Source organism: Malaclemys terrapin, chromosome 18 (assembly GCF_027887155.1).
Source record: "Malaclemys terrapin pileata isolate rMalTer1 chromosome 18, rMalTer1.hap1, whole genome shotgun sequence".
Lineage (NCBI taxonomy): Eukaryota > Metazoa > Chordata > Testudines > Emydidae > Malaclemys > Malaclemys terrapin.
Window position 1 is genome coordinate 16479145 of NC_071522.1, and position 15232 is coordinate 16494376.

At 46.2% G+C, this 15232-nt stretch overlaps 1 protein-coding gene across 2 annotated transcripts in view; it reads right to left on the bottom strand.

Moving 5' to 3' along the window:
• The window catches only part of CLIP2 (CAP-Gly domain containing linker protein 2), a 125646-nt gene that overhangs the window by 24352 nt on the left and 86062 nt on the right, over positions 1 to 15232 (bottom strand). The window contains exons 6-9 of one of the 2 annotated variants that reach the window (XM_054008356.1): positions 14182 to 14379; positions 12678 to 12781; positions 8428 to 8488; positions 904 to 1008 (exon numbers count right to left, since the gene is read on the bottom strand). In XM_054008356.1, coding sequence (XP_053864331.1) covers positions 904 to 1008; positions 8428 to 8488; positions 12678 to 12781; positions 14182 to 14379 — 468 coding nt within the window. The remainder of the gene's footprint in view (positions 1 to 903; positions 1009 to 8427; positions 8489 to 12677; positions 12782 to 14181; positions 14380 to 15232) is intronic. The other variant, XM_054008357.1, reaches the window with a different exon arrangement.

Below are 15232 nucleotides of genomic sequence, written 5' to 3' on the forward strand. Positions count from 1 at the left end.
CCACGAGGATCATGACTGGAGACGATGATTGGCCCCACCGATTGGCCCAACCATACTATTTAAGCCAGAAGGCGGCACAGGGAAGTTGTTTGAGTAACTGGGAGATCTCCTGATTGGCAGCTGCACTGGATCAGACTTGTGCTTGATCCCCAGTTTCTGATTCCTCCTCTGACCTCTGGCTTGGTTCCTGATCCCAGCTCTGACCCCTGGCTTGGACTCGGGCTCTGACCACTAGGCCCTGCTCTGACCACATCACAGTCCTGACAGTCTGCTTGTCTTTTTTAAAATCAACTGCTCTCCCCACCATGTCACACCTTCATGAAAAACCTTCTCCTCACCCGCCCCGAACAAGGCTCCTTAAAGCCCTGATGTATTGCTCCTCTTGACAGCCTTTCTTGCATTCACTGCAACAGTCTAACTAACCCTGTAGTCTAAGACTTTGGAGCAGTTCCATTCAGACTCTCCACCCTTATCTTCGATCTCAAATTCCAGCACCCACAATAGGAGGAAGGATGTTTGCAACATTGATTGTCACACTGTTATTTCCTACTGTAGCTCAAAAGGACCTCCGGAAGCAAAATGAACCGGGCAAGGTTTAATTGTTGTTATTTATTTGGCGGTGTTAATCGAATGGTGAGTTGTGAAGAGCTCATGTCAAATGGCATCATGGGGTTGAGAAGCAAACTCAAGTCAGAGAAATGAGTCACCACACAAGAAGCAAAGGCAAAATCATATGGTGCTACCACTTCCAGAAAGGGAGTGCAAATAAAGTAAACAACAAAACAAAAACCATGGAAGCCCAAACTCAAACCAAACAACAAAATCCAAAACAAGGCATTGTTGGCATCAATGCAGCTGACAAGCACACTGGTTTGCAGGCAGGGCAAGTGGGGTTGGGATTACCCTGGTGTCCTCTAATTCTCTGAGGAGTTTTTCAGCCTGTGCCTTCTCAAACAGCAGGCTCTGCTCGAGCTCCCGTATTCGGGCATGCTCCAACTGCGTCTGAGTCTGGTCACACATAGGGAAGAAAAAACAACAACGACAACAGGGGAGAGAGCAGAAAACAGAGAGAAAAGGCTGCAACATCATGTTCCATGTACAACACAAGGAAAGGCAGTTCACAATGGGAGGAGAATAAACATCTGAACAGGCAGGAAAATTCATCCAAACAGAAATAGGTTACTAAGGGATTTTACATGGTCCTCAGGGTGGCTATTTAAGACACAGTGGACTCCTCTTACAGGGCCCATTTTAGCAAAGCATCCCTATTCACGAAGGAGGCTTAAGTCCCACTAAAGGGGATGAGACTTAAGCAGGTGTTTATGTGCTTTCCTGAATGGGGGCCATAGTGAGAATACTTCGGAACAGAAGAAATCCACCCCAGCGCAGTGCGCGTCAGTACAAGGTCTATGCACCAATTCAAGACCATTCACCGTAGGCCTTGTGCTCACTCTTAGCAATGTGGGCAGTTGGAGGCTGCCTACTGGCAGAGTTGCTCACTGCAGTGCACTGAAAATTACCGGGACTCTCATTCGCCTTTTGCAAGAAAGAGAGAGTTTGAACTATGATGTAGTTGACGACAAGCTGTACACGGTGTAGTGACAATATCAGAAAATATACCTCATGTAAAGCAATGGAGGAAATTTAAGTAGAAAACAATTGTATAACTGTGTGCTTTGCATTTGTACAGCATCTATAGCTAAGGATTTCAAAGTGATTTTCAAATTTTGAGTCTCACAACCCCTCCCCTCCCCCGTGTCTCAGTTTACTTGGGTAAACTGAGGCACAGAAAGGTTAAGTTATTTGCCCAAGTTCAGTGGGTGAGTCAGGATTAGAACCCAGAAGTCTTGACTCAATGTCTCTTGCCCTAATAACTAGATAACACTCCTCTATCGGTAGCAAAATTATTATTTAAGCACATCAGTTTTGGCCACCGATATCATGTAAATTCCCTGTGAAGAAAGGGGGGGCGGGAAATCAACATGCAAACTTCAGCTTTCACATTTTTAACTTTCAAAACGATTTTCTACTGAATACAAAGTTGATCCACCAAGACCACAGCGTGACAAGGACTATAAGGTTACTTAAGTTGTTCTAGGCAATTTTCTGTCCTTCACTTGCCACTTCATTATTTTCCCCCCCCATTCCCAAGCCTGAATTCATTCGCATTTTTTTTCTTTACAACCTGATCTGAGATGGAAAAGAATGAATGAACTTTGGCTCCTTTTCTGTGAATGGAGAAAGTTTAAGTTTGCACCAATCTGTATTTTCTTTTAAAGTCTGGAAAATATTATTAAATATCAGATCAAATATGATGAAAATCAAGACTGCAGGTACATGCAATATTATCATAGCCATGTTGGCCCCAGGATATGAGAAAGACAAAGGTGGGTGAGGTAATATCTTTATTTGGACCAACTTCTGCTGGTGAAAGAGACAAGCTTTCCAGCTCCACAGAGTGCTTCTTCAGGTCTGGGAAAGGAAATCAAAGTGTCACAGCTAAATACAAGGTGGAACCAATTATTAAGTATAAGGAGTTAACACGTTGCAAGAAACCGTTCAAAATGAAGCAGGCAATTAGAGCCTCTGCAGTCATAGGACAAAAGAGAGCTAGTGGGTTACAGATTGTTGTAATGAGACATAAAACCAGTGTCTCTGTTCAGTCCATGATTTTTGGTATCTAGCAGAGTTATGAATTTAAGCTCGTAGGCTCATCTTTTGAAGGTGTTGTGCAGGTTTCTCTTAAGGATGAGGCCTGAGAGGTCAGTTATGGAGTGACTGTTCACCCCCAGGTGATAGGGTGTTTTTGTCTTATTACTTTTCTGTGTGAGTTCATTCAAGACTAGTAATTGTCTAGTTTACTGGGGCATTCAATGCACTGGATGAGGTTTCCCACAGGTTGTAATAGGCATGTGTAGGACCAATCGATCATGAAAGCTGTGCTGTGGGGGGTATATTCAGGACACTTCAAGTTTTATCAGTCCTATTTGACCCCAGGTGGAGAAGACAAACAATGTATCTTAAAAGAGGTCTCCAAGCATTGTCAGGCTTGCCAAAGAACCTTAGTTGAAGCACAGACACGAGCTGGATATATGTAAAGGAAAAGGGAGAAACTTTGACTGGCTTTTCCCCCAAATCTCCACATAGCTCAAAGATGCTCTTCCTAAGAGCTGGACCAGGTTCTGATTTCACTTACAGTGCCGTTAATCCTGAATTATTCCATTAACTTCAATGGCTTTAGTATGCATTTACAACAATAACAGCTAGTCTGACTGAACCTTCAGCTATGTGGACTCACAAAATTATCTCAACGAGCAGTTCAGAATCTTTTTAATGGTAGTAATTTCCCACCCACTTTTGTTCTCCAAGGGGTCAGGTATAAGCGCTCCAAAGGTGGGATCTTTTACTGATCCATTTCAAAACTAATCCAGGAATCTCGCAAGATACCTGACACTGATACTTCTGTTTCTGGTTCAACTGGAAATGCCACAGAGCAGCTTCCCTTAGTATTCCAGTCATCCTGCTGTTAGCCAAAACCTTGGAAGACCAGAGGCATACGGAAATGAAAAACAGAGGAGAAGTTAAATGAATGTTTCCAGACCTCAAATATGTTTTTTTTTTCAACATTAAGATGAACTCACATATCTTTTACTTTATACAAACCCTTTCATCCAGCCCTAATTAGACCAGACCAAATTCTGAGATCCACTCAGCCCCAAAATTTGAGGGAATTCAGATCCAAACTTTATGGCTCAGGTCCAATTTTAACCCTAATTACTACCTGCACATTATGAGCTATACAAATAGCTAATTTCTCACTAAAATGCATGAGGTATCTCATGAATTCCAGCAGATGATCGCAACAGTGTCTCCTAAGGATTTTAAGGTTTCCTATTACAAGATCATCTATTATAAATAGGCTTTAGCTCTTTCTTGCATTTGCCTCCCATTTGCTAAAGGCTAAAGGCTATAGCAACATCATGCTGCCTAGAGATGGGCCTGGAGCTAGGTCACACTGCGTTCTGTGAGATGTTTTGAGCCAAACTTCACAGCTCCTCCCTACATCCATCAGGGAACTCAAATCACAGATCTAAATATCTCCAAATTTTAGAGAATTCCAAATCTGAACATGAGCTTTGTGGCTCGCTCCTGTCTTTATGCCTACTAATATTTGGGCAGAGACCTCTAGCCTCCACTGAAATACACTGGGTTAAGAGTTCTGGAGGAACAAAATGGGAAGATGATCAATTGAGAACATCTTTCTTCTCTTCAAAAATGATTAAAAGTCTAGAAAACATGACCTATGAGGGAAGATTGAAAAAATTGGGTTTGTTTAGTCTGGAGAAGAGAAGACTGAGAGGGGCATGATAACAGTTTTCAAGTACATAAAAGGGTGTTACAAGGAAGAGGTCCTTAATCACTGAGGATAGGACAAGAGGCAATGGGCTTAAATTGCAGCAAGGGTGGCTTAGGTTGGACATTAGGAAAACTTCCTACGTGTCAGGGTGGTTAAGCACTGGAATAAATTGCTCAGGGAGGTTGTGGAATCTCTATCATTGGAGATTTTTAAGAGCAGGTTAGACAAACATCTGTCAGGGATGGTCTAGATAACACTTTGTCCTGCCATGAGGGCAGGAGACTGGACTAGATGACCTCTCGTGGTCGCTTCCAATCCTATTATTCTATGATTCTTCAGTGGGGATACTGGCATGCACCGTATGACAATCTGATTGATAGTATTCCTATACTCTACACACACTGTACTTGCTATTGTTTGTTACTTATGACGACATCAGCCTTCTCATCCCTAGGATCACTACAGAAGCATATAAATGGAGAAAATCTAATCAAATTGTTGTGGAGGTCCCTGTCCTCTCAGTATAAATGAGATCTAGCTAGACAGCCCTGCAGCGTTTATAGCTGCTAAAATGGCAGTCACAGACTACAGTGGCCAAAAGAACATCTCTAACCTGCACAGAGCTGCACTTGGTCTTGTCACCCTCCTTGATAAAGCACTTGTTGTGCTAGGCCCCTCCTGCCCACATAAAGCATCCGATTTTGCTCACATCCTTGACTAAAAGCCCAGTCACTGGATCATCCAGTTGAATGAATGTTCAGGAAAGTGCCATGCTTGCTTGTTTGCAGTATGTGGATGCAGCGATCCTCTCACAAAGGGATGTGCTGGAAGGTCACCTCTGTGTAGAATGCGGCTGGCTGCGAGCACACCACTCTGTTTTATAAAATGACCTACGCAGACGCCATTGGCGACGTCTACATCACTGAATGTCTCAGCATTTGGGGTGGGTCGGGCTCTATTTAAAAACCTAACGCTGCTGTTACGTTCACCCCATAGGCCCTGAGTCTAGTGCTTCAGCCTGCTTGGGCAGCACAGACTCGGAGTTCAGGAGTAATTTCAAGTTACTTCCCCCCCAACTCCAGAGAACCAAGACACCATTAAGATGATGCTCTTGGGCTCTGTGGGGAGGTAATGGCATTTTGCAACCTTAGAGTCTCCCGTTGCTTGATTGTACAATGTGGAAGGATCTGGAAACGGCCTTTTAATGAAGAATGAACGCTGGAACATCCTGAAGGATAAACGTTGCAATCACAGCTCCCCAAAGACAGTCAGCAGGGCAAAGGATGTAGGAAGGTTGGGGTAGGACAACTGACAATGGGTTACTGGGCTTTTTGCCTCTAGGGCTGTGTCTACACTGCCATTAAAAACCCGAGGCTGGCCCATGCCAGCTGACCTGGGCTGGCAGACTAGAGCTAAGGGGCTGTTTAACTGCAGTGTAGACATTCAGGCTGGGGCTGGAGCCCGGACTCGAGGACCCTGCAAGGTGGGAGGATCCCAGAGCTTGGGCTGTAGCCCCAGCCTGAACATTTACATTGGAATTCAACGGCCCTGTGAGCCTGAGCCCCGCAGATACCCCAGTTGGCTAGTTCAAAGCTGAACAAAGATGGTAGTGACTGAAAGTAGTAACCACTGGATGGCTCTAGGGTGGCTTTACATGAAACGAGCTAGTGGGTTTCACTAGGGAACACGTGTTCACCGAACAAAAAGGCCCTCTGGCTAGAATGTTCAAAAGCCCCTACAGTGATCAAGGAGCACAAGTCCTTTTGACTTTCAATGGGGCTTTTGTTTAAGTCATTTAGGTGCTTTTGAAAATCTCAACCACCATCACATTCAATCCCTTAGGGTCTGTCTTCACTGCAGAGTTCTTAACTCAGACGATCAGCACCTCTTAGTTCGGGTGCAAGCAGACCCACTGCAAAGCTCTGCCCCACTGCAAAGCGCTTGCCCTCACTGGCACGGCACACCACACATGTCGCTAGGACTTCTGGGGGCACATCCCACAGTTCTTTGTGCCACTCCCTGATTCTGTCCCAGTGAATTGTGGGAGAACCCATCTGTCCTTCTGGGCACACAGGGGACTTGTGGGAAGGCAGTGGTGAATAGCACTTGAGTGGTTTAGTTTGCGTCCTCACTGCAAAGAGGGTGGGTTACCGTCCTGAGTGAAAACCTCATTCGGACTGTAGCCTATTGCCCAGCTGGGCCAGGTAGCCTGGGCTGACAGCACTAAACTTGGGTGAGAGAGTCTGATGTATAAATGATGGGGTGGAAGGTGAGGAGCAACACTTGAGTAAGATCCCAAGTTAACTCCACAGTGAAGACCCATCCCAAGGGGTCACTCTCAGGAGAGAGACCAAAGACTGAGTAAACCGTAGTGAATGAATTACCCTGTTGCTCCGAGAGGTGATTTCCACCAGGCACAGATGGAGAAGCTTGACACTGATAAGGAGCTCCACACAGGGCTATGTGTGTGTAAAAGATAAAAACCACATCCGGTACAATCAGCAAGCTCAGTTTTATTTTTCTTACTCGCAATTGCTTCATCTGCAGAATAACCCAGCCGCACATCATGTAATAATGTCCAGGAACCGAATATCACTGAGGCACTTGGCCCTGGACAGCCTGTCATCCTGTGAAAACGAAACACACCCCTTCCAAAAGTCCTGTTCCATTGCAATTATCCCCTGGCTGGTTTTAAACCCAGAGCTGAGGGGTTCTGTAGGCACGGCTCACTGCACTAGAAAAGCTTTAGCGAAGCTCTCCTCACACTGCACCTTTCCAATCCCCCATTCTGCTGCTCTGCCATCTCCTCCCAATAAAAAGCAGAGATTTATTCTTAAGGGTGGTCAAAGCAATTCTATATCTCTAATGTCCAGAAAAACACACCGCACCCCAAGAGCCGCCTCGTTCAAGGATTTGCCTTCTAAGGTCTGGTCTATACTACCCGCCTGAATCGGCGGGTAGAAATCGACCTCTCGGGGATCGATTGTCGCGTCCCGTCGGGACGCGACAATCGATCCCCGAATCGGCGCTCTAACTCCACCAGCAGAGGTGGTAGTAAGCGCCGCCGACAAAAAGCGGCAGAAGTCGATTTTGCCGCCGTCCTCACAACGGGGTAAGTCGGCTGCAATACGTCGAATTCAGCTACGCTATTCACGTAGCTGAATTTGCGTATCTTAAATCGACTCCCCGCTGTAGTGTAGATGTACCCTCAGCCAGGTTCTGGCCTCGTATCGATTTACTGCTGAACAACTGATTGCTGAAGCAGCTCCCTCGACAGGCCTGGCTGACTTAACTAGCCTAATTCTAGAGCCCAGGGAAAGGGGAAGGGGAAGGGGAGATTTTGGACACTGCTTTGCCTTTCTGCAAAGGAACCTTGCCTTTTTGAAAGAGCACTCTTCCTTACTCCTCCTGCAAGGGAAACCTTGCCTGAACTGGAACCTGAGACAGAAGGTCATCTCCCAATGCTGATCGCTTTTGTACAAAGCTGGCTGCAGTGCCGTTGTGCAGAAAGACCCCTACGCCTTCCAAAAAAGGGCACTGCAACGTCAAACCACAGCTGCCTGTGCTTGTGAGAGGAGGACTCCACCGAAAAGTCCTGGAGGATGAAGGCTTAGATCGGAATGTGTGGCGTTGTACCCAGATACAGCTGGGATACAATTGCTCTCCCACTGGATATGGATCATATACTTTACTGAAGCTGCTAGTAATGAGAGACAGGCCAGGGACAGAGCAGTGGGAAAAGGTATGTTAGAATGCATTAACACACACAATTTAATTAACCTGGACGTTTAATATGACTTAGGACAAAGTCAGGTTTAAAAACCATGCAAGCCGGTCATGGTTAATCCTAAGTGGATCTCTAGGAATAACAATGACCAGCTAACACCTTGTGGGAAATTTTTCACAATTCACTATCAATGCCTTGCTGTAATAAGTAATGAATCAGCCCTACACGGCAATTACTAGCACACCCTGGTCACAGAGCTGGGCAAAAGGCAGCAGAAATTGTTAAAGGAAAGTTTCAAATGCAATTGCAGACAATACATTACAGTGAGTGTGCTGCAAATTACCTCCAGATCTCCCTTGGTAATGGATTCTTCCTCCACTCGGAACTGCAAATCCTCCACTTTCCTGTGGGGGTGAGGGGAGAAAAGCCAAAATTAGTCATGCCAGGATTAAAACTGTATCACTAAGTAGCTGCCATAAAAGGCCCCTGCAAAACAAAAGGACATGAGGAGTGGGATATGGATAAATCATATACGCAAACAACTCAGCAGAAGCTAAGCACTCCCTGTGGAAGGCAGTTAATTAGCATAATTAATGCAAAGCAGATACTCCTCTTTCTGCAATGTGCCGTACCACAGTGAGCATGGCGGCTGTACAGCTCCATATGGATACTGGAGATACTGGAGGAGTTGGCTTTGACTTTAATCCATTGGCATCATAGGACTGGGCAAGGTTTCTCTGCCAGCTATTCACTTTGCAGGCAAGCATTGGGAACGGCAGTGCCAAGTGCCGAAGGGTTCATTACTGGATATTCACAGACAATCAGGGCTTTTCCCTTCAAGGGTGACTATGGGCAGTTTTCACGTCCCCATGTTGTGGGAATGATGAACCAGGCTGGCAGAAAAAATCTTCACAAGAGACTAATGCTGTACAGGCATCTCTCTCTCTCTCTCTCTCTCACACACACACACACACCCCTCCACTACAAAAATAAAACCCACTAATGATACAATTGCAATTCAATCTTCTTGGTAAATTCAACCTTCTTTGTTCTTTTATCAGATTTTTTTAAAAATAATAAACTTGTGCAGTGGATGTTGCCGTGGGAACCAGATGTAAGGACTCGGTGATTCTCCATCCCGGATAAAAATAGCTCTGTCTGTATATATCAAACTTTAAAAACAAGCTTCCTTGTCTAAACCTCTTCTAATTAGAGAAGGCATCTGTTCTTGCTTAGGCAAGAACTCAGCTGTCTCGGGTTAAACAATCTCTTGCTTCTTGTAGCGTGGAAAGGGAGCTGGGAAAGAGTGGGAGTCCTGTGCATGAACGAACATCTTCAGACGGGACATCTTTCAAATAAAAAGGGAGAGTGAGTCACTATTTTCCTTTCAACTACCAAACACACAGCCCAGGGAAACATCTTTATACTCCCACCATCAGCAGGAGGCTTTTTGTAAATGGAGTCCTTGGATCATTTGGCCAACTAGAGCAGACCTTCTTTCTCAGCGCAGTCTCAGCAACACAAGTCTCATATGCTAGCACATGTACACGGAAGTCTGAAGGAGCTGAGATTTGGGGGAAAGCACATGTGACAGGGCACAGGGACAGGGACAGTACCTGGTGCTTGGTTAAAGGTTTAACTCCAACTCAGCTTTCCCCTCCCTTCCCACAGATGCCTTCAAGATTATCACCTTGCAAAGCAGGGTGGGGCAGGAAATGTCCTTGTGGAAGGTGGGATCCCATAACTAGAGTTATAGGACTGGGATGAGCCCCAGGCTGGGAGTGTTTCTCTTTCCTCTCTAATGACAGAATAAGAAGAATGCCAAAAATATGTCAAGTATCGGGGATAGCCATGTTAGTCTGAATCCACAAAAACAACAAGGAGTCTGGTGGCACCTTAAAGACTAACAGATTTATTTGGGCATAAACTCTCGTGGGTAAAAACACCTCACTTCTTCAGATGCTTATGCCCAAATAAATCTGTTAGTCTTTAAGATGCCACCGGACTCCTTGTTGGTTTTTTTGCAAAAAATATGTTAACCCTGATATTTCAGAGGAAGGCTTTGCTGACTGCCCGATTTGTTTAAAAATGCTTCAATCCCACCACCTTAAAGCATTAGTTGGAGCACACTCAGTGCCATAAATGACTATGGTCACTGTCAGGGCACAATCCAGAAGCGATTTGTGATTCATTCTCCTTTCGGCTGTTCTCTCTCTGTGAGGATAATCCAGCCTCGCTGCCCCCAAAGGCTTCAGCTTGTAATGGTTTGTCTCCAAAAACACACTGGAGAAGACAAAGATGCTGGCAACATAATACAGCATCCTGCTGTATCCCTCTGTGCTTCCAAGGGGACAGCCGGCTCAGGTCGCCCCTCCCCTTCCCGCTCTCAAAGCCCTGCAGTATCGAGTGGCTATTAGAAATATTGGCAGAGTCTTAACCCTTGTCTCTTGCCAACCTCAAGGAACTAGAAGTCACATGCTGCTAATTCTCAGACACGGACAGGACCCTGCAGCAGCAGCAGATTTGCCATTTCCACATAACTCTGCAAGGGAACCTGTCTGTGCACTCCTTAGCACATCATCTCGGTGCAGTACCACGGACAGCCTCATCACCAGCCATCTAGAGGAAGACACCCCGTTCCCAATACTGACCTACTGAAAATAAGACATGGTCCACCCAGCACTCAACTGGATAGTCTCATTACGCTGGGGTGCACTGTTCTGTTAGGTTTACTGGGTCTCAGACAGCACACCCTCAATTGGTCACTCTTCCACCAAAGATACACCTCTACCCCGATATAACGCTGTCCTCAGGAGCCAAAAAAATCTTACTGCGTTATAGGTGAAACCGCTTTATATCGAACTTGCTTTGATCCGCTGGAGCACACAGCTCTGTCCCCCCCCGGAGCGCTGCTTTACTGCATTATATCGAACTTGCTTTGATCCGCTGGAGTGCGCAGGGCCCCCCCCAGAGCGCTGTTTTACTGCGTTATATCCGAATTCGTGTTATATCAGGTCGCGTTATATAAGGGTAGAGGTGTACCTGGTGGACCAAATGTCTCCTCAAATGCTTTCTTCCTTCAGGCTAATATCTCTGACACCCATCCCCTGCCCGTGTAAGGGCTCTGGCGGCAGCAGCGCTCTGACTAACTTCACCGGCTGGTGGGAGAGCGATGCCCTTTTGTGTAGTATTGTTAATAATCCATTTGCTGCGGCTTTCCATGCACCCTGAGTCCAGTCAGTGAACCCGGCACATGTTCTTTGAAGTGCCGGTGTCCTGCTGAATATTGAATAATGTAATCTTGGGACTGTCGGCACTTCAGAGCTGATGGCTGTGAGTGGCGGCTGATAGCGTGTTTTGTCCTAAGTACCACCTATATTAAACAGCAACAAAATGGTTCTAATCACACTAGTCTTCTTGGACGAGAACCAGAACGATCAGTCTCCTAAGTGCGAAGTATCCCATATCTTTATCTGTCCAGGAAAGAGACTGGCCAGCAATAAACGGAGGCTGGGAATTAGGAGGAGGTTTGTACCCCTCATATGAGTGAGGTTCGGGAACAGCCTCCCAACAGGAGTAGTGCGGAAACAACCCAATCCATTTAAAAATGGAGCTACCCTGTTTCCCCGAAAATAAGACAGTGTCTTATATTAATTTTTGCTCCCAAAGATGCGCTAGGTCTTATTTTCAGGGGATGTCTTATTTTTCAGAAATGAAAAATGCCTTATTATCGGTGGATGCCTTATTATCGGGGAGGTCTTATTATCGGGGGGATGCCTTATATTACAACGAGAGGCAAAACTGTAAGTAGGCCTTATTTTCGGAGGATGTCTTATTTTCGGGGAAACAGGGTAGATACATTTATGAATGGGATTGTAGGACAGGATGGCTGCGATAGCCAGGGACTGGACTCAGTGACCTAGCCGGGCTCTTCTAGTTCGATGTTCATAGATAACTTTCCGCTTCAGATTTCTTTACATTCAAAGCAGCAGTTGAGCTGATTTGGCCGCGTACACGTAACACAGGAAGAGAAATAGCACTGGTGTTTTGGACGCGACAGGGGATACAAGTAATGGTCCCATTTCAAGTCTCCTCTAAACATTGCTAGGCAAAGGAGCGAGGAACTCTAGCCTACCAAACACTACCTTTCTATTGTGATTAGCCGTAGCACTTCAGCCACCTTTCTGGATAATCCTCTTTGGACAGAAGGCCTGAATGGTTTGATATGTTAACTACAGTCAGCTGGGCACGACGAATTTCCATTGCCATCTACCGCACTCACATTGTTCATCTGTTTCCCAGGTCTCCACACCACCTACTCGCTGCCCACACAAACAACAACGCCAATGCCAGCTAAAGCCCAGCGCATTTGACATGCACTGAAATCAGGGAGCCAAGCAGCTCCCGGAGTCCAGGATACATTCTGAAAAGCACGATGTAAGAGCTAGGCATCATCATCTAAGGCAAGGAAAATGCACCAATGAACTACCATGGCCTGTCTCCCCACTCCCTCCAACTTACCATGTTGTTATATTACCTCTGCTGTTTTTACACATTTCCTATTCCCACCCCATTCCCCCTTTACTACGTTACCTTTTCTCCTCTTCCAGTTGGTTCAGCAGCTCCAACTTTTCCTTCTGCACCCCATCTACCAGGGTCCGTGCTCGCTGGAGATTCGCCTCTGCCTCTGTGACATACTGTAACAAAAGGAAATCCCACCCCACAGCCAGCCAGTTACATTTGCAATACACAGTTGTTAAAAGCCTAACAGGGGACTGAACTGGATAGCTCGGGGGGGTTATAAATGATATGTATGGAAGCTTTCATCTCTAGGGACCAGATTTTCCAACAAGCTCAGCACATAGGAGTCTGCTGGGTACTGTGCCCTTTTGAAAACCTGACTCCAGATAGCCATTCTGAGCACGTGAGACCTGGCCTAGAACGCTTTTGAAAATCTGGCCCTAGGTCACCAAATTAAACAGAGCCCAGGTTGGCAGTAACTAGCGCTGAATCAACAACTTATCTGACAGTTTTAGCCCTTTTTTCTGCTCCTTAGCTAGCTACGAAGAGACTGATTTTTATGAATCAATTTGTTACTGGCAATTGTTTGATGAACGCTTTATGCAAACAGTTTTCAAGCTCTGGGGGCTGTCTGACTGGCATGTGGTTGGACAGCTATGGCACATGGTATTGTTTCTGCTTCCTGAGTGGACAATGGAAGTTTTATAAATCTTAATAGCCAGTGCCCATACTAGAGTAAACACTCCTGTCCACCTGCGAATAAGAGTTTATGCACTTCCAGCACATACAATTTAATGTGAACAAAACACCATATGCACAAATGCTTGTGAAAAAAAGGGGAGTGAACATGTTTAACTTTTGTGCAAATGTCCTTGCACAAGTTTCCTGACTCTTCGCCCAGTGCTAGTAGTGACCAAACGTTACTCACAACTGGGGGCTATTCATTTAGTTCAGTACCTGGTGGCACTGCAAGAATCACGGGAATACAATCCCTGATTGGTAGCCTCAGCAGCGAGACCATGGAGCGAACGGCCCAAGGAGAACAATTCCCCTTTCATCAGCTGATGGGCTCCTGCCACTCCAGTCTTCACCACTATTGATTAGGCATTATTGATTAGAGAGACGCTTATAGGGATACTATGTGCTCTGTCTCTCCATGCTTCCCACCCTGAATATGGAGACAGCAGAGTAGGCAGCAAGAATCACTGATGGGAGAACCCCTGTCGCACCACTTAGGCAGCTGTCTGGCTGCTTTGTGCGCAAAGGCAACACAAAATGGCCTAAGCTGGGACCAAGAATCTAGACACCAATGTAGGTAACGCAGTGAAACCTCCTGGAATGGACACAGTTACATCAGCATGAAAGGCGATTACATCAATGTCTTCCACCGGCACCAAACCCAGATTCTGTCTAATGGCAAGCTGTAGGGGCTTCAATTTCGTGGGCTGAGCTGCAGATATGCAATTGGTCTGAACAACTGCCAGCAGACGAGCTTAAAGCTAAGGGTAGACCTCAAAGCAGGGAAGGTCTGAGATAGTGCAAGGGTTTTTGGCCCTGCCTTTGCCACATGCTTTACCTGCTCATGTTGGGCCTTCAGGATGGCAATTTCTTTCTCCACCTCGCAGATGTGGCTGGTGGCCTTGGCAACCTCCGCTCTCTCCAGATCTCGCTCTGCCAGCAGCTGCTCAATGTGCTGCTGCTTTTCCTTCAGTGCCTCCTGCAGGGCGGTAGTCCCGGAGATCTTCCGCGCATAGCGAGAGGAGGTTTCCGTCAGCTAGAAAGAAGAGTTAAGCTGTGAAGGGTCTGTCGCTGTGCTCTTCCCCGCCATGCAAGCAGCGTTCACCAGACAGACAGAGCGATTGCGCACACACACAGCGCCCCTTTGGAGCTAGAGTGCAGCTCAATCCACTGATCCGGTAGCCCCCAGACGCTGCGCTCTCTGGAGCTGGGAGTTCATGGCCTAGTTGGAAGGGGTGGGGGTGAGGTTCCTAGTCAGAATGAGATTGCAGACCAGCTCCCTCGGACAGGAGAGCTCTTCTGGGCAGTGATGGGAAGGGAGTTCTCCAGGAACAGAGCTAAGGGGGTGTGATGAGTGCTGTGAAGATCACAATTTGAACTTTTAAAGAACAACTGCTCTCTCTTCCCAAACACGTTTTATTTATGAGAGCCGCCGAAGAAACTCCCAAACGAAATGAGCTCAACTGCCAGAGCTGTTCTCCACTGGACGGCAAGTCAGGGAAAGTTGGATCCACTCCCCGTGGCGGACACTTGTTTGTCCTTCTCTACTTCAGCCCAGATGATAGTGGTCCACATTGATCGCCCTGTATATTCTATAGCTAGAGCTTTTAATAATAATATTTTGCATTCCCATAGTGCCTGTCTTCTCCAGGGAACCCCAAAGCATTAGGCACACAATTCATAGGAATTCTTTCCCACAACAACAAAATGTGGCCACCTCTGAAGTTGGAAGGAAGCAGCTGTTAAATACTACAAGGCAATGCTATGCAACCATTTAGGACCGGAAATGAAAAATATCGCAATCTAGATGGCATTTTAAGAAGGCAGAATATAATTATTCATGGACATGACATCACAGTCAGTGCCCCTCCCTCTGCAAATAGTGTCAT